At 39.6% G+C, this 20,070-nt stretch overlaps 1 protein-coding gene across 2 annotated transcripts in view; it reads left to right on the top strand.

Moving 5' to 3' along the window:
- Positions 1-20,070, top strand: part of Phex (phosphate regulating endopeptidase X-linked) — a 240,903-nt gene that overhangs the window by 59,511 nt on the left and 161,322 nt on the right. For both annotated transcript variants that reach the window (XM_055618656.1, XM_055618657.1), the window contains exons 7-9: positions 552-668; positions 3,880-3,963; positions 5,168-5,313. In XM_055618656.1, coding sequence (XP_055474631.1) covers positions 552-668; positions 3,880-3,963; positions 5,168-5,313 — 347 coding nt within the window. The remainder of the gene's footprint in view (positions 1-551; positions 669-3,879; positions 3,964-5,167; positions 5,314-20,070) is intronic.

The raw sequence follows: 20,070 nt of genomic DNA on the forward strand, positions 1-20,070 counted from the left end.
TCCCTGAGCCAGGAGGAGAACTCCATAGAAACTGAAACTGAAAAGACACAGGACTCCAATCACTGTCATCATCTTTTATTTCTTAGTGTGAAGCTGGGTAAATGGAGCTGGATGGGAATAAATCACACTTCGCATTAGTGTTCATGGATCAGTTCCTCTGCCTTTGGAAACAGTTCTTTCCCATTACTTTATTAAAGCGTCACTTGCCTGAGCAGGAGACACCTGACCTTTACCTTTCGATTCTGGACTCATTTGGAGATGTTTCTTTTATCCATAATATCACCAGTTATCAGAAAACTAGTTTGCTTGATGTTTGATGCCTGGGCAACTCTATCTGTCACAGAAATAGTACCCATGCACTCATCACTCTTATTTTTCCTCTCAAAGTGGCAGGTAGGTGGCTGGCATTGTATAATGCTGTTATCATCCTCCAAGTACAGAGTAAAAATGAAGGAAGCTTATTTTCACCTACTGTTTCTGCTCTTCAGTGTCTCTAAAATATACTTCCTACCAGGCTGTTGTCATGGCCACTTGTTTTTTATCTCTTATAGTATCGGGATGCCCTTTACAAATTCATGGTGGACACTGCTGTGCTTTTAGGAGCTAATAGATCTCGAGCTGAACATGACATGAAGTCAGTGCTTAGACTGGAAATTAAGATAGCTGAGGTAAGTCTTAGATGCAACCCTTCTTCTTCTTTCATTTTTTAAATGCCCTTTTCTTTTTCTTATTTTGTAAACAATACATGCTGAATGAACAGATAAATTACAACCAAATGGTAGCCTTCTGTGCCATTGCCCTTTGCATCCAAGGAAGTAAAAAGAACCACGAGAGGAATTCAGAGCTCCTCATTCCTTTCACTTCTCTGGTTTAAGCCTTTTCAATGTCTATGTGCTACTCCATTGTGGTCGAAGAATGCCAGCAAGGAAATCTGTTTTCCTGGAGAAATTCTTAGATGGCTCAAATAGAAGACAGATGTTCAATAAATACTGATTTCATTGAAAGTTGAGTTTCCTTTTTTTCTGGTGCTAGAGGTTGAATGCAGGGGTTCACACATGCTAAGTATATATGCTATCACTAACCTACACCCCCCAGTCCTAGAAAGGAATTTTAATCCAACCTATTTATTTTGTATCATCCCTACTCAGAGTGACTATGATAAATTTTGAGCTCAGAGAAGTTTATCAAGATTGGATATGAAGTTTTATGCAGAGAACTGTATAGGGCACACTTTAAACTTTAAAGCTGCCTTGGAGGTTCTACATTGTACCTATCATTCTTTACTTTTACATTCTTTCATGTTTTTTCCAAGACAAGATCTAACTCTGTAGCCTCAGTTATTCTGGAACTCCGTAGGTAGATAAGGATGCCTCTGCCTCCCAAAGTGCTGGGATTAAAGGTGTGTGCCACCATGCCCAGTGATGGCTGTCCTTACATTCCCTTTTTTGTGTTGCTTTAATGATTGTCAAAATTCTGAGTAAGTCACCTTAAATTCTTTCTGACTCATGTTAGAGAAAAAAAGGGGGAAGGGAGTGAAAACCAATTTGTTGGAGAATGATATATCCTAAATAGTTAGACTTATTTATAAAATGACTGCTTTCTGGAAGAACCAATGTATTAAATTCCTAAATGTTCTGATGTCCAGAGAGAATAAATATGGTGACATTTGCTAGTGGAAGACCTTGGCAATCTTTTATAATGGAAGCTGCACAAATTCTGAGGTCCAAGTGTTTATTGGTTTTGTGTTCTGTAAACAGGTGGTGTTATGTTGAGATATGGAGTTGGCATGAAGGGCAGGGTTGAGGAATTAGTTCTCCCCTTACAGTGATGATGTCCACTCCAAATGATATCTTTCTCCAAATTCCTACTTACAACACAAAGGTTCTTTTTAGGGGCTGGGTTGATGGCTCAGTAGGTAAAGCACTTGCATACCAGCATGAGGAGTGGGATTTGAGTTCCCAGAACCCAGGTAAGGACAGGAGTCATGGCATTCATGTGTAATTTCAGTGCTTCTACTTTGAGATGGGAAGCTCATGGATCAGCTAGCCTTGTAGTGCAGTAGCAGACAAAAGAGAGAGAGAGAGAGACAGAGAGACAGAGAGACCGAGAGAGAGACTCCTTCAGACAAGGTAGAAAGTGAGGACCAGTGCCCCAAATTGTCCTCTGACCTGCATACATGCACTGTGCACATGCATGCCTTCACAGTTCAGTTTTGAAAACACTTTTTATCAGGCCTGTTCTATTCTAGGGCTCATTATACTGTCTTTTTCTTAAGATTTTTCTCTCTCTGTCTTTCTACTTCACTCTATATTAAGACATATTCTTAATGAACATCATTTTACAATGTTTATTACTGCACGTCACTTGAAGACTCTTGCGGATATGCCTATAAGACATGTCTAGAGGCTGTCTGGAATTTGAATAAGCAAATAAGAGTCCCAGAGTACTAATTTGAGCTGAAGGTGTGATAAAAATCATGGAATGCTTTGCCTTGAGCCAGAGAGTTAGACCAAAAAGAAATCCGAAAACAGCTGGCTGAGGTTGAGAGGGTAAATGAAGTGACAAATACATTGTTTGGAGGGGAGCAGCTGCTAGGAGAGCTGAAGACAGCTTTGAGGCCAAAGGGCTTCAAACTGGAGTTGAGAAGGGAGAAGGAGGGTGGAAGAGACAGGCAAAAATACTGAGGCCATGATTCAGGATTCAAAAACAACAAGGCAATGATGAGGGACTTGTCTCCTCTCTCCAATGGAGAGTGGGGAGGGAGACGTTAATGTACCAGAGCACTTCAAAGAGAGAGGCAATTGCTTGCCATTCAGCTCCTGTGATTTTTGCCTTGAAATATCTGTGGTGTGTGGATTTTTGGCCTGTTAGGAATGTTCCTCTCATTCCCTTAGTCTTTAGGTGACTAGGCATATTCAAAATTACTGACATACATAGTCTTAGCAAAGTTTCTGAGGCTGAGGAGGGGAAAAACGCATAATCAAATCCACATAAGTAAAACTAGCTATAAAATATGCATCTATTCTATCCCTGTGTGAGACACTGAAGAAAGAGAGAGAGAGGACTTGTCCTTGCAGTGGCACTGGTGATTAGTACCAAGCAGAATTCTGCTGCAAAAGCTTGTTAGAGAACATAAACCTCAGGCAAAGTCTTAAATCAGTCCATGCCATGGAGATGGTGATCAGAGGCAGGAAGTATGATGATAAGAGGGTTGTAGGTGAGCTAGGAGATGGCAGGATGAATGCAAGGGAATAGAAAGAGAAAAGGCCCTGAAGGACAGTGATAATGTGGGGAAGGGAGCTATGGTCATCTGTCAATGGAATTGATGAAGATGACTCTTGAGGCAGAATCATTGTTGCAATTCTTGGATTAAATATGGTAGAGACTAGCAGCTTGTGAAACACCTACAGTGGGAAATCTGAAGGTGAGAGAAAATGACCACAGGTATCAAAAATATGCACATTGCTTTCTGTCATTGACTTTTTTCCCCTAGAGGTGAAGGAGTTGAAGTCATTGTCAGGAGACAATAGGTAAACATGGAATGTTGACCTTAATTGTACAACTTCAGCTTGACTGTCAAAACTGAGCCAGTAATGGACTTGGCCCATCCACATAGTAGAGGAAAAGGGCATTCTGGGAACTTTTTGTACTAGGGATAATATTTGTCACTGAAGAGGACATATAAATTTCTTTTTATTTTCTTAATCCTGCTTAAAATGCTGTTTTTTTTTTTTTTTTAATTTTCTCTCCACAGCTAGGCATCACACCAATGTCTTGAAAAAGTTGATAATCATATACAGATGTTTGGCACACGTGAAAAGCAGTCATCCAATAATAAATGATACATTTGAAAAAATAACCCAAATTTCTTTTTGACAGATAATGATTCCACATGAAAACCGAACCAGTGAGGCCATGTATAACAAAATGAACATTTCAGAGCTCAGTGCTATGATTCCCCAGGTTGGTGAAAACTCTCTCCAAAAAAAAAAAAAAAAATTCTGTTATCCTGGTATTTTTCCAAGAGATTCTATTTCATCTGTGTATAAAAGTTGGCCTTATAAATCTTACTATTCATCATTTTGATTATCATCATTCTTTTCAAAACTATCATATAAAATATCCTCGTGGGATTTCTTCACTTGCAGGGAATACAAAACAATTTTCTGATAGTGGCTTAAAACTGTAAGGTCACTTTTCTTACAACACAGCCATGGGCAGTAGTTAGTATTGGTTTAATACTGTACAGGTTTCATGTTTACATTTCACCCTCCTTGTGCATTTTGACTTCATTTTGATAACACGCTTACCAAGTGAGCACTGTAGTTCCACACCGGTGCAAGGAGAAGGGGCAAGAACTGAGCATCCCATCTGACTTCTCTGTTTTACCAAGGTAAACAGAAAAGCCCCCTTTCAGAATATTCCTGAATGGCTTGCTTTTAATTCAGAGTAGAATTGTGTCATGTGACAATCCGTGCTGCGGGGCAAGGGGCAGGGAAGTGGGTGCCAGGCAGGTAACAGGTTTTCATGTTCAGTAGCAGAGGCAGACAAGGGGGGAAAGAGTTGGAAAATGGCCTTTAGAGAAGCTAGTACAAAGAACCAAGCAGCATTTTTAAAAAGACACACAGTGATGCTCTATAGAAGGAGATGTATTCTCCTGTTATGTTTTTTTTTTTTTTTCCCTCCTGGAATAAGAGACACTGCACAGAGGAGAAGACCAACAGTGTGCAGAGGCATCTGTTTCTCTGTTTAGGTGAAGAAGGGGGAAATATGAGATTTGGAGGGAGAGTATTAATGGAGGGGATTCAGGGGATTAGAGGAGTGAGCTAAGCTAGAAGAGAAGAGCTGAGCATGGGGTGAGGGAACAAGATAGAAGGTGGAAGGAGAAGAAGGAGGAACAGTTGAGGGAGCGCATCATATACTAATATACGAGAATGTCTAATTTTCCGGAAGTCTGTGGTTCAGAACACGGGCTCCATTTTTAATAAAGGCCCTAAGTCTGAATGGCAGTGATCTGACTTTGGCTACTGGGTAAGCAAGTGATGGGTAGTTTCATCTTTAACGATTTGGCCAGAATGGATTATGCTCACTCAGCCTGCTTTATTTGAATGCCTTTCCTCTTACTTGCTACCTTAACATAGGCTTCATCTTTTTTCTCTCTCCTCAGTTTGACTGGCTGGGCTATATCAAGAAGGTCATTGATACCAGACTCTACCCACACTTGAAAGACATCGGCCCCTCGGAGAATGTGGTGGTCCGCGTCCCACAATACTTTAAAGATTTGTTTAGGATATTAGGCTCTGAGAGGAAGAAGTAAGAACTTTCATGTGCATTTTACTGTGGCTTTTGTTTTCTCTTTAAATTAGAACAGCCTCTATTTTTCATGTGCTTTGAAAATTGCTTTTAAAGAAAGTTACAGCAAAACAGTCATAGGGAAAATTACAGTGCCCTTTGTGATAAATTGGCCTACATCATTGTCTGGGCAAATACACAATGTTTTTGCACCGTATTTGCCCCAGTTTCTTATTTCTCCATACTGTTCTCTCTGAGAACTAAAATTGTTTATTAGTTTAGGAAACTAGTTAGTAATGACGTTATTTCCTGAGATTTCTATATAAACAATTTTCCTCCACAGTTCTTTCTTGATTTTTTGTTGATTTTATTTCTTTCTGGTTATTTTTTTAGGTGGTAAGTAATTTTCTGGCAACAGACTAAATTAGCTATGTTGAAAAGATAAGACTACTTGGAGAGCTATAGGAAAGTGAATGGATGAAACAACTTTAAGGATGATAAAATTTTTCTTTTCTAAAAAAATTATTTATTATTTGTTTATTTTTAAAGGTTATTTTAAAAATATTATTTTATTTTATTAATTACAGCATATTCACTTTGTATCCCAGTTATTGCCCCCTCCCTGAAACCCTCCCAATCCCTTCCTCCATCTTCTTTTCCTACGCCCCTCTCCCAGTCCACTGATAGGGAAAGTCCTTCTCCCTATCCATCTGACCCTAGTCTATCAGGTCTCATCAGGAGTGGCTGCTTTGTTTTCCTTTGTGGCCTGGTAAGGCTGCTCATTCCTCAGGAGAAGGTGATCAAACAGCCAGCCACTGAGTTCATGTCAGAAACAGTCTCTGTTCCCATTACTAGGGAACCTACTTGGAGACTGAGCTGGATACATCTCTGCAGAGGTTCTAGGTTATCTTTATGCATGGTCCTTGGTTGGAGTATCAGTCTCAGAAAAGACACTGGGGGCCAAATTTCTTGGTTTTATTACTTTCCTTCTGGAGCTCCTGTCTCCTCCAGGTCTTTCTATCTCCCCCTTCTTTCATAAGGTTCCCTGCACTCTGCCCAAAGTTTGGCTATGAGTCTCAGCATCTGCTTTGATACCCTACTGCGTAGAGCCTTTCAGAAGCCCTCTGTGGTAGGTTTCTGTCCTGTTCCTTATTTTTTTTTTATCTCTCTTCTGATGTCTATCCCATTTGCCTTTCTGAATGAGGATTAAGCATCTTACCCAGGGTCCTCCTTCTTGTTTAGATTCTTCAGGTGTACAGATTTTAGTATGTTCATCCTATGTTGTATGTCTAATATCCAGTTACTAGTGAGTATATACCCTGTGTGTCTTTCTATTACTGGGATACCTCACTTAGGATGATCTTTTCTAGTTCCCACTATTTGCCTGAAAATTTCATGTTTCCTTGTTTTTAATTGCTGAGTAGTATTCCATTGTATAAATTTACCACAATTTCTGTATCCATTCCTCACTGAGGGACATCTGGGTTCTTTCCAGCTTCTGGCTATTACAAATAAATCTGCTACGAACATGGTTGAGCAAATGTCCTTGTTGTATACTTGAGCATATTTTAGATATATTCCCAGGAGTGGTATAGCTGGATCTTGAGGTAACACTATTCCTAATTGTCTGAGAAAGCGCCAGATTGACTTCCAAAGTGGTTTACATTCCCACCAGCAATGGAGGACGTTCCCCTTTATCCACATCCTCTTCAGCATATGTTGTCACTTGAGATTTTGATCTTAGCCATTCTGATGGGTGTAAGTTGAAACCTCAGGGTCGTTTTGATTTGTATTTCCCTGATGGCTAAGGATGTTGAGAATCTCTTTAAGTGTTTCTCTGCCAATCTATATTCCTCTGTTGAGAATTATCTGTTTAGCTCTCTACCACATTTTTTATTGGATTACTTGATTTGTTGCTTTTTAACTTCTTGAGTTTTTTTTTTTTTATATATTCTAGATATTAGCCCTTTGTCAGATATAGGGTTGGTGAAGATCCTTTCCCAGTCTGTAGGCTGTCGTTTTGTTCAGATGACAGAGTCCTGTGTTTTACAGAAGCTTTTCAGTTTCATGAGGTCTCATTTATTGATTGTTGATCTTAGAGCCTGTGCTGTTGGTGTTCTGTTCAGGAAGTTGTCTCTTGTGCCAATGAGTTCAAGGCTCTTCCCCACTTTTTCTTCTAAGAGGTTTAGTGTGTCTAGGTTTATATTGAGGTCTTTGATCCACTTGGACTTCAGTTTTGTGCAGTGTGATAAGTATGGATCTGTGTATTTTTCTACATGTAGATATCCAGTTAGACCAGCACCATTTGTTGAAGATGCTATCTTTTTTTCCATTGTATGGTTTTGGCATCTTTGTCAAAAATCAGATGTCTGTAAGTGTGTCGGTTTATTTCTTGGTCTTCTATTTAATTCCATTGATCCACCATCTGGTTTCTATGCCAGTACCATGCAGTTTTTATTACTGTTTCTCTATATTACAGCTTGAGATCAGGGATGGAGATACCTCCAGAAGATCTTTTATTACACAGGATTCTTTTAGTGATTCTGGGTTTCTTGTTATTCCATATGAAGTTGAGAATTGTTCTCTCAAGGTCTATAAAGAATTTAATTGGTATTTTGATGGGAATTGCATTGAATGTGTAGATTGCTCTGGGAAGGATGCCGTTTTCACTATGTTAATCCTACCGATCTATGAGTATGGGAGGTCCTTCCATCTTCTGATATCTTCTTAAATTTCTTTCTTCAGAGACTTGAAGTTTTTTTCAAACAGGTCTTTTACTTGCTTGGTTAGAGTCACACCAAAGAACTTTGTGTTATTTGTGGCTATTTTGAAAGGTGTGGTTTCTCTAATTTCTTTCTCAGCCCTTTTTGTCTTTCTTATACAAGAAGGCTACTGATTTTTTTTGAGTTATTTTTGTTTCCAGCCACTTTGCTGAAGGTGTCTATTAGCTAAAGGAGTTCTGTGGTTGAATTTTGTGGGTCACTCATGTATACTCTCATATCATCTGAAAACAGTGATATTTTAACTTTTTCTTTCTGAACTGAATCCCCTTGATCTCCTTTAGTTGTCTTATTTCTCTAGCAAGGACTTCAAGAAGTATGTTAAAGAGATATGGAGAGAGTGGGCAGCCTTTCCTTGCCCCTGATGTCAGTGGGATTGCTTTAAGTTTCTCTCTGTTTAGTTTGATGTTGGCTATAGGCTTGCTGTATATTGCCTTTACTATCTTTAGATATGTGCCTTGTATCCTTGATCTCTTCTGGACTTTAAACATAAATGAATGTTAGATTTCATCAAATGCTTTTTCAGCATCTAAGGAGATTATCATGTGGTCTTTTTCTTTCATTTTGTTTATATGGTGGATTATCATTGAACCACCCTTACATAGCTGGGATGAAGCTTACTTGGTCATAGTGGATGATGTCTTTGATGTGTTCTTGGATTCAGTTTGCAAGTATTTTGTTGAGTATTTTTGCATCAATGTTCATAAGGGAGATTGGCCTGAAATTCTTTTACTTTGTTGGCTCTTTGTGAAGTTTAGATATCAAGGTTACTATGGCTTCATAGAATGAGTATGGTATTGTTTCTTCTGTTGCTATTTTGTGGAATAGATTTTTGGGTCTTGTTTACCTATAAACTCTGTTAGTCTGTGTCTTTTTATTGGAGAGTTGAGTCAATTGATGTTGAGAGAGATTAATGACCAGTGGCTGTTAGAGGCTTTGGTTTTGCTGTTGGTTGTGGTAGTGTGTTTGTGTGCTTGTGTATTTTTTTATTTTTGTTGTACTGAACTTATTTATTTCCTGTGTTTTCCTGAATGTAGTTAGCTTTCCTGGGTTGTATTTTTCCTTCTAGTATCTTCTGTAACACTGGATTTGTGGGTAGGTATTCTTTAATTTTTTTTTCATTGAATATCTTGTTTTCTCTATCTATGGTGACGGAGAATTTTGCTGGGTATAGTAGCCTGGGCTGACATATGTGTTCTCTTAGGGTCTGCATGATATCTGTCCAGGCCCTTCTGGCTTTCATAGTCTCTGTTGAGAAGTCAGGTGTGATTCTAATGGGTTTGCCATTATATGTTACTTGGCCTTTTTCCCTTGCAGCCTTTAGTATTTTTTCTTTGTTCTGTATACTTACTGACTGTTTTGATTATTATGTGGTGGGAAGATTTTTCTTTTCTGGTCTAATTTATTAGGTATTCTGTAGGCCTTTTGTATTGTTATAGACCTCTCTTTTAAATTGTGGAAAATTTCTTCTATGATTTTGTTTGAAAACATTTTCTGGGCTTTGGAGATGGGAATCTTCTTTTTCCTCTATTCCTATTATTCCTATGTTTTGTCTTTTCATGTCCTCTTGGATTTCTTGGATGGTGTCTGTCAGGAATTTTTTAGATTTAACATTTTCTTTGATGGATACATTGATTTCTTCCATTGTATCTTCCACACCTGAGATTCTTTCTTCCATCTCTTGTAGTCTATTGGTTATGCTTACCTCTGTACTTCCTTGTTTTCTTTCCTAAGTTCTTCTTCTCCATGATTTCCTCCATTTTTGTTTTTTTTTTAAATTTTTCCAATTCTATCTTCTGATCTTGACCTGTTTTATTGATTTTCCTCACCTGTCTGACAGTATTTTCCTTTAATTCCTTCACTTGTTTGTTTGAACATTTCTCTGTTTCTTTTATTTCTTTCAGTGATTTAATTATTTCGTCTCTGAAGGCCACAAACTGTTTGGCTGCAACTTCCTGTATTTCCTTATGGATGGCCCTAATCTGTTTGACTTTATCTTCCTCTGTTTTTTTTTACAGATGACCATAATCTGTTTGACTTCATCTTCATCAGTTTCTTTACCCATTTTATTTGTTTCCTGCATTATCCTCTTCATAAGTAGAGATATACAGTCATCTGCTTGAATTTCACTTATGATACGATGTCCAGGGCTGTTTGCCTTTGGATAACTGGGTTCTGGAGATGCCATATTGCTTTGGCTTTTGTTGGTTGAGCTTTTATGCTGGTCTCTATCCTTTGAGCTGTCTTAGGTGTTGGCTGTTATTTTCTGGTGCTTGCTAGAATCTTGGGGTGGGAAGAATCCTCTAGGCAGGATGATGATTTTTCCTGAAGGAGGCCTCCTTAGCTTTTTGGGTATGGTCACTAGATGGCTGTTGCTTCTCAGAAATTGCCACAGCTCCCCTCAGGCATATGAACCTAAGTGGTAACTGTCGTCTTTGGTAGTCACGGGGGCTCTACTCTCACCAGGAGAAGTCCTGGAGATAGCTGACCTGCTGCTGGCTTTCTTGTTCTGAATTTAGTGAGCTGCTGCTGCTGTTCTTACACCATGTTTTTTTGGCGCAGCCCTCTTGAAGAACCAGGGACCCCTGTGGTTTTGTCAGTTTAGCTAGGGATAACTGGTTGCATTTTGGAGTAGTATCTGAGGACTGATCCCGTGGATTTCAGGCTTCTGTAGGTCTGAGGTTGGAGCTCTGTGCCTAATCAGTACCAGGTGAGTGTAGCAGGCTAGAGTCTGGAGCCTGAGGGAACCAAGAAACTTTTTCAGAGCTGTGTGTCCAGACCTGATGTTTCCCCCACCGTGGGGGTTGCCTCCCAATAGAGAGACCCAGCCTGTGGTGTTTTGGGGTCCACAGTTCAGTCTGGGATGGTGAACAAAGCATGTAGCTGCAGGCCAGAGCTGGCGACTGGTTGCCTGCAGAAACTCTGGAACTTTTCCTGAGAACTTTTTTGGGGAGAGGGGTTTGGCTGAGTGCCCTGAGGTGGGACTTGTTTCCCTCACCGTGGGGTTTTCTCCTGACAGAGAAATCCAATCTCTGGTGCTCTGGGGCCCACAGTTCTATCTGGGATGGTTAGCCTGGCACCCAGGCAGGTCTCTGGCCTGGTGGTTGAGTGCCTGTGCCTGCTGGACCCTGGGATCTTTTCCAGAGATTGTCTGGGTGACCCGAGTTCATTCCCAATTGCTTCCTTCATTGTGGGGGTTTTCTCTCTACTGGAAATCTCAGTCTCTGGTGTTGTGGTGCTCACAATTCAGTCTGGGACAGTGACCAGAGCACCCTGGTGTGTGGTTCTAGGCTGGTGACTGAGTACCTGCCAGGACTTGGGAACTCTTCTGGGGTTTAGGTAGGTGATCTGAACCCGATTGAGTCCCACACCATGGGGTTTCCTCTCACCTGGGAAACACAGTCGCTGCTGTTTTAGGGCCCAGAGTTCGGTCTGTTGGTCTCTGTGCAGTTGCTGCTGTCCTGTTCTTCAGACACAGTGTTCTCCTGACGCTTGGATCTCTCCTGTTTTTTTTTTTTTATTTTAAAGAATGTTTGGGATTTATAGCTTTGTTATCTTAGCACTGCGGTTAAAAAAAAATCTAAAAATGACCGTGTTTTTTATGTTTATTATACCATTTAGATTTAATACAGAAAATGAAAGGTGAACACGTTTATAAAAACAATTTAACAAAACTAATTATTGTGCTGTGGTTTAAAAAAAAACATTTTATTGCTCAGATTTTGGCTATGTTGGCTGCAGTTAAGTTTCTTTTTAAAAGCACCTATAGAAGTCCTAGGAGTAAAATATAGCATCTAGTGCCCACCTCTGCCCTATAGAAACATCTAGAATTCTACAAAGAGCTGCAGCTGTTTAAGATATTGTCCATGTTCACTGACAATATACAGACAAAACACACACACACACACACAAACAATACGTTCTCCATTTAGAAGCAAGTAGTGATCCTTTAGATATTTGCTAAGTGAAACTTGAATTTTCAGTACGTAATCATGCATGATGGTAGTAAGCCTGGCTATTCCAATATGCTATACAGGGCAAGTGACACAATAATACATGAAACATCCCCTTAGCAGAAAGACACACACGGTATATACTCACTCATGATAGACATGTAATATAGGATAAACCTACTAAAATCTGTACACCTAAAGAAACTAATCAAGAGGGAGGACCCTGACTAAAATGCTCAATCCCCATCCCGAAAGGCAAAGAGGAAGGACATCAGAAGAATAAGAAAACAGGAAACAACCTAGGAACCTGCCACAGAGGGCCTCTGAAAGCCTCTGCCGTGCAGACTGTCAAAGCAGATGCGGAGCCTGATGGCCAACTGTTGGGCAGAGTGAATGGAATTTTATGTAAGAAGTGGGAAATAGTAAGAGCTGGAGAGGACAGGAATCCCACAAGGAGAGCAACAGAACCAGAAAATTTGAACACAGGGGTCTTCCCAGAGACCCATACTCCAACCAAGTACCAGACATGGAGATAACCTAGAACCCCTGCACAGATGTAGCCCATGGCAGTTCAGTGTCCAAGTGGGTTACCTAGTAATGGGAAGAGGGACTGCCTCTGACATAATCTGATTGGCCTGCTCTTTGATCACCTTCCCCCTGAGGGGGGAGCAGCCTTACCAGGCCACAGTAGAGGACAATGCAGCCACTTTTGATGAGAACTGAAAGACTAAGATCAGAAAGGAGAGGAGAACCTCCCTTATCAGTGGACTTGGGGAGGGGCATGCGTGAAGAAGGGGGTAGGAGGGTGGGATCGGGAGGAGAGGAGGGAGGGGCTTATGGGGGGATACAAAATGAATAAAGTGTAATTAAAAAAAAAAGAAAGTTAACCATCATCTTTGCTTGGGAAGAGTTTAGTGGGGCCCCTTTTATCAGTATGATCTCAAACCCCAATAAAGCTACAAACCTAAGAACAACAACAACAAAATACAGGTGCCAATCCCCCACTTTCCCAGAGTCTTCTATAGTATGTTTTCAGTGGTTCAGGAATCTACATTTTCATTTATTTTTTTAGAAAATACTGGTTTATTTTTATATTATGAGTGTTTTGCCTGCGTATATGTGTAAATGTGTACCATGTGAGTGCATGATACCTATGGTTAGAGGAGAGTCTTGGAACTATATGGAACTGGATTCATAACAGTTGTGAGCTGACACATGTGTACTTTGAACCAAACTTGGTCCTTCTGCAAGAGCAACCAGTGTTTGTATCTACTGAGTCATCTAAGAAACCCTAGGAGTCTGGATTTTAAACAGGTATCCCAGGATAGCTTTATGATTTTACTTTTGCTGGATGGAGAGGCAGAGAGGAAATCATTAATATTATAAAAACTACTTTGTTAGGACTTCTTAGCTATGAAATAGAGGCCATACATCCCTTATCCACAGTACTTGGGCCCAGAAGTGATCATGTACTTAATGCAATATCTTGGGAATGGAATTCAATTTTAAATACAAAGTGTATTATGTTTCATGTATATCATATACCTGTAGCCTTATAATTTTATATAGTATTTGTATCATGCACGTATTTTGACTAAAACTCTTCACAGGATGCTAAGTATGGACTTTTCTATTGATGGTATAAAATTACTATTTTAAATGTTGTAGATTATGGAGCATTTTGGGTTTCAGGTTACTTGATCAGGGTTGCTCAGCCTTACTATGAAACAGAACCCAAGTAGTCTTCTACCTCCATATGCCACTGAATTGCTGAGCACATTTTAGATTCACATGCTGATTTTCACCAAAAGGAGGTGTTTGCCACCTTGTACATTCATTGTTTAGCATCTAGAGAGTCAGTTTCTTCTTGTCACTTTGCACTTTATTCTCAAATAGTAGGGACTTTTGGAAATTGTATTAATAGGATTTTCCCCAAAACCTAATTTATAACCCGAGTCAAATAAATTCTGGTGGTGATTATAATTTATAACTGTGGAGTTTTTTATAGCAACAAGCAGTATGAAAAACTGTGACTGGAGGGGGGTTTTCATCTAGTTTGTGTTAAACTGATAACTTATAGAAATGTGAACACAGTAAACAATGGAAAAGCACTTAGCTACAAGGCTACTTTTAGACATTATGTCTATATAACATTTCACTTAAACATCAAGCTAAAACCTAGATGTTTTAAACCGTTTCTCCCTCAACAACCAAGTCATGAAAAAAAAAAAACATGGTAGTTCAATATACACTTATGAGATTTTATAATACTATACTTGCCCTGGAAATATTGATGGCACTTTGCTTATCATAAGAAGCAGAGTGTATACATTTAGATGAACCTTGTCAGACAGATGCTCCTTGAATCTCATTCAGAAAGTGTCCAGTTTTGTGGACCTCTCTTCTGAAGACTACCCAGCATGTTGTTTGTCAAAGTATGACCCACAGATGTGCAGAATCATCATGATCTGAGAGCTTGTCTAAAATGCAGAATCTTAGGCTCTGCTCCCAATGTACTAAATCAGGAGTTGTCATCGATTACGATTCCTAGAGATATACACTTTCAAATATGGGCATCAAAATTTAAGGACTGATCTAGAGTTTAGAAATTTCTAGTTGAGCTATGTATGCAGAAAGTTTAGAAGGAGGAATTTTCTTAGCTTATTAGCTCTCAACCCCAAAATATATCAGGATTGGCTGTATAGAACTTGCCAACATACACATTTCTGGGGCACCATCATCACAGTTGTTAATGCAGTAGTAGATCTAGGGAGGTTTCATACCCAGTTTACCAGTGATGTGTAACCTGTTGGTCCAACGATTACTTTGAGAACTACTGCCTTAGGCATTTCTCTTGATAGCCTAAAGGATTTCAGAAGACCTCATTGGCTCTTGCGAATCTCTGAAAAGAACCTTTCTGGATCACATCAGATGGTATATATGAGGAGGAGGAAAATAAAGCAAATTAAAATGGAAAGATTGAGCACTTTAAAAGTCTCTTGACTTTTGACCTTTTCTCTCTCCATCTCTTAATGGGGATAACAGTAGCCACCCACAGTACTTTCCCAAGTATCACAGAAGGTATTTTATCTCTTAAACATAATATAACTGTAAGCCTCTGATACTTGAGAAAATGGAGGGGGCGGGTAGCAAAAGCTTCTTAAAATAGCAAATCTTCTGAGTTAGAGGCTTTGGGGAAGAATTCCATATTGCTGTCCTGGTAGCACTCTTTGCTGGGATGTTTTTCTTTCATTTATTTGTTACCATTTGGGGAAATTACTGTATTGTGAAAAATGCTTTTTGGACCAAAACAAAGCTATTACGGGTTATTTTCTATGACTGTTGCTGAGTCTGATTTTTGTTTTGTTTTGTTTTGTTTCTGATGCGTCTGATCATTAGGTGGTAATGATTCAGTCATTATGGTTATCTCTGTTCCTGGCATGGTGATATTATCACTCCTAAGCTATACCTCATAGTGTTTTGTCAGCAATTTTATTGGAACAACCCATAAGTGCCATTGTCTTGCTGGCTGAGCTTCCCAGCCAGCATTCCATCTTCTAGGTCTCAGAGGTTCTTATGTTATTGTTTTAGTAATGCCTTGTCCAGAAAAGCCTCGCTGTTCTATTTTATTTTATCCCTATAGGTTTCTACAAAGCGCCTTTGGTGAAGAGTTTTTAGGTTTCTATGACTGGTCAGGAAATTGTCGTTGAATTAAATAGCTTTCATGTATCACTGTGTGGTGTGTGGAAAAGCACACAGGCTTTAGACAAAGCTGGGTTGGCTAGCCTCCATGGCTTAATACAGTGCTTTTTTTTTTTTTGTTAATACATAGGACTCGGGAGTGGTGCAGGACTTAAAGACAATATTTGTGTTAGGTCTTACTTTAGAGCTGGTTATTTAATTGACCTGGGGTAGTTTGAGAATGTTCACTTATCAAAATTGCAGATGAGTCTGCTTGTTTGAAACCCACAGACTCTATGATGAAGAGTTCACTAAATAATTCTAAGCTTCAGTTATCTATACATTTAGCAAAAAAGCTTCAGTATTCCAGAGTCAATATTTTTTCTCACCTTTCCATTTCTCTAATACCCAAAAGTATTGGTACATTCTTGGGTGCTCAGGATGTGTTGGTTGAGTCCATGAAACATTGTTGTCTTACATAGTACAGTATGTCTGTTCAATTAAGAAAAAATATACTAATAATCTAAAGTATTTCATTCTTCACTGTATCAGTTCTTTTCTACATTGGGACCAAATAGTTGATCAAAGCAGGAAAGAAGGATTTCTGTTGTCTAACAATTTGTGAGTCTAGTCTGTCATTGTGCACAAGTCATGGTGGCTAGAGCTTGGGACAATTGATTATATTGCATCTACAACCATGAAGTAGAGAGAAGTGGAGGCTCATGCTCAGATAAAGTTCTTTTTTTTATTCAGCCTGACACCCTGTCCATGTAATGGTGCCACCCACTTTCAGGATGGGTCTTCCAACCCTGCTAACTTAATCTACAGAGTCTCTCCCAGGCCTGCTCAGAGGCTTGTCTCCTCAATGATTTTAGAACCTGTCGAGCTATCAGTATTAACCATCACACCAACCGTGGGTGCTGAGCTATGCTATCATCTTCCTCATGGTACCTGGCACACTGGGTCAACAGTAAATGCTGAGTGAGAATTTCTTGGCAAGCTGAGAAGTAGGGATATGGAGGCAAAAAGGACAGGCCTAAGATAGTGCATTTCTTATAGTGACCAAAACAGAACATGTCTGAGGGTAAGACTTAACTTATTTGGATGGTGGACTCTGAGGAGACATGTGCATACACCAGCGGGGTCTCTTAGGTTCAAGAAGAGAATTTTTAGAATGTCTATATTTTCATTTTATAAATTAAAAATAATTAGGCTTAGTAGAGTTCTACTGTATGGACGACTACAGGCCCATTGTTTAGGGGACCTTCTGTTTACTCTTGCTGCTTTGTTTTCATTCAGTTCATTGAAAATAATTCTTAAATGTTATAGTTGTTGACATGAGTTTTATTACTTGGTTTAATCATCATATCATGAAGTGGCTTAAAAATTCTTGTTTTTTGTTACTGTTTCATTTTTTTGTCTTAATTTTTTTCTTTTTTCTTCTCTTATATGATACATCCTGACTGCAGTCTCTCCTCCTTCCCCTTCTCCTAGTATCTGCTGCCTCCCTTGTGCCCCAGATCCACTGCTTCAAAGTTTTCCTTCAGGGCAGGCCTTCCAGTGATATCAACCGAACATGGTATAACAAGATGCAATAAGTCTAGGTATAAACCCTTATATCAAGGCTAGATGAGGCAACCCAGCAGAAGGAAAAGAGTCCCATGAGCAGGTAAAAGAGTCAGAGATGCTCCCTTTCCCACTTTTAAGAATATAACAAAAACCCCAAGCTAAACAAGCATAGCATGTATGCAGAGGGCCTAGTGCACATCCATGCAGACTCTGAGCCAAGCAGGCCCTGTGATTGCTTCGGTCTCTGTGAGCCCAGATGATTCCATGGGTCGTGTTCTCAACCCCTCTGATTCCTACAATCCTTCCTCCCCATCTTCTGCTGGGTTCCTTAAGATCTAGCTAATGTTTGGCTGTGGGTCTCTGCATCTGCTCCTATCAGATGGTGGAGGAAGCCTCTCTAATGACGACTGACCTAGGTTATGGTCTATGAATATAGAAAAATATGATTAAGAACCATTTAATTCCCTGTGTTCAAGTCTTCTGGTTCTGTTGCTCTCTCCAACCAAGGACTATTCATGGAGATAACCTAGAACCCTGCACAGATGTAGCTCATGCCAGTTCAGTGTCCAAATGGGTCACATAGTAATGGGAAGAGGGACTGCCTCTGACATAATCTGATTGGCCTGCTTTTTTATCACCTCCCCCTGAGGGGGGAGCAGCCTTACCAGGCCACAGAAGATGACAATGCAGCCATTCCTGATGTGATCTGATAGACTAAGATCAGAAGGAAGGAGAGGAGGACCTCCCCTATCAGCGGAGTTGGGGAGGGGCATGCGTGAAGAAGAGGGAGGGAGGGTGGGGCCGGGAGGGGAGGAGGGAGGGGCTTATGGGGGGGATACAAAGTGAATAAAGTGTAAAAACAAATTCTATCTACCAAAAAAAAAAAAAACATTTAATTGACTTTTTAAAAATTTTGGTCAGTTGTGTTTGGGTCGACCCTAGTCTCTGAACTATCCAGCTTCTGGTTTCTGGCTATCCATGCAGTATCAGGCAAGGGCTCCCTTTCCTGGCTTGAGCCTCAAGGTAAACCAGACATTGGTTGGTCACACCCACAAGCTCTGAGTTCCCATTGCAGGCAAGATAAATTGTAGGTTAAAGGTTTTGTGGCTGGGTGTCCCGGGTCCACCACTAGGAGCCTATCCCAGTTATAGAAGATGGCCTGTTCAGGCTCCATATTTTCCATTTTGAGGAGACCTTGCTAGGGTCACTCTCACAGCATCCAAGAAGTTTCTCCTATACTAAGTTTCTACCTTGTCCCCTAAATTCCCACTTATTCCAGTCATCTCTCCTTGTACTCCTTCCTTTTGTCCCTCCTTCCTCCCTCATGATCCCTCCTTTGGAGAAATAAGAATTAAAGTGATTATAAGTGATGTAAGCACAAATTAATAACAAGAAAATGGCAAAATATCCTTTTCCTGTACTAGTATGCCATCTTAGTTAGTTAGAAGGAAAAAGCAGTGGTGATCATTGGTAAGCCAGGTCTGACACGAGTATGCCAAAACTTTCTGAAATATTCAAGATTATATGAAACACATTTATATACCTGGTCATACTAACATAATTTTATTTGGATAATATGTCTTAAAGTACAAATGTCATGATATTTGAAAAACTAACTCATGACCTTAAACATTTATTTAAAAAATTATATTTCTATATTTATTAAAATTAATTATTTGAAGAGCTAGAGAGATGACTCAGTGATTAAGAGTACTTGTTCTTTCAGACGACCTGGGTTCCGTTATCAGCACCCACATGGTAACTTACAACCATCAGTAAGTCTCCAGTTCCAGGGGATCATAACCCTTTCTGGCTTCTGCAGATGTTGTACATATGTGGTGTACTTACACACATGCACACAAATATCAAAACATGATGGCACATGCTTGTAATTCCAGCACACTTATGAGATGTATGCCTAAGGCTCATGAACTTGAGGTCACCCTGGGCTACATAGTGAAAACCTGTCTCAAAAATGTTAGTGATATATTAATCTGTATAAATTGAAACAAACATTTCTATACTTGTGTATATGTGAAAACTATTTCACTATATGTACTATATGTACTGTGAAAACTATTTCACTATATGTACTGTGGCAGAGAATCATGTTAATGATCATGTGAATTGTTCTTGGTGGGTTTGGTAGTATCATCATGTCACACTGCTGTTCACATTTCTGCTTGAACCAGGAGCCATCTTAGGAATGTGTGTCATTTCTCACCATAGTAATGGCACAGCTAAGAGGGGGATGGATCATTAGAAATCCATCATCATGGGTGAGTTAGAAATGAACTCAGACCACACATCTTTCTGAGGTCAGGGATTCTTTTCATCATAGAAAAAGGCAATACTTAAAATAGAACGGAGTTTTGAAAATTTGTGTCAGGGCATTACAGAACCACGTGAGATTCTTCATATGCTTAGAGGTCAACAGAAAGTTAGGAGTTCATTCTGTTAATGATTTTGTTATTTTAACCTCACAATCACCTTGTGAAATAGGGAACATACTCATTGTTTCATAAGGAAAGATAAGCTTAGCTGACCTTCTTGGGCTCATATATTTAGAGAGTATAGAAATAAAGTAAAAATTGGATGATTGGTATTAATGAATATTTTGATTTTGTTTTCTGAAGGCCAATAATACACAGAAATAGGATCAAATCATCAGTAATTTGAAGGTTGCCATTTCCAGACATAATAGGTGGAGGGAAGGTCTTTATAGGCCTTGGGGCTGGAAACTTCAAGCTGATTTTGCTGGTGTTCATTGGCCTTGCATTATCCTTGCAAACAGT

The sequence above is a fragment of the Psammomys obesus genome, unplaced genomic scaffold, assembly GCF_907164565.1.
Source record: "Psammomys obesus unplaced genomic scaffold, mPsaObe1.curated_primary_1811, whole genome shotgun sequence".
Taxonomy (NCBI): domain Eukaryota; kingdom Metazoa; phylum Chordata; class Mammalia; order Rodentia; family Muridae; genus Psammomys; species Psammomys obesus.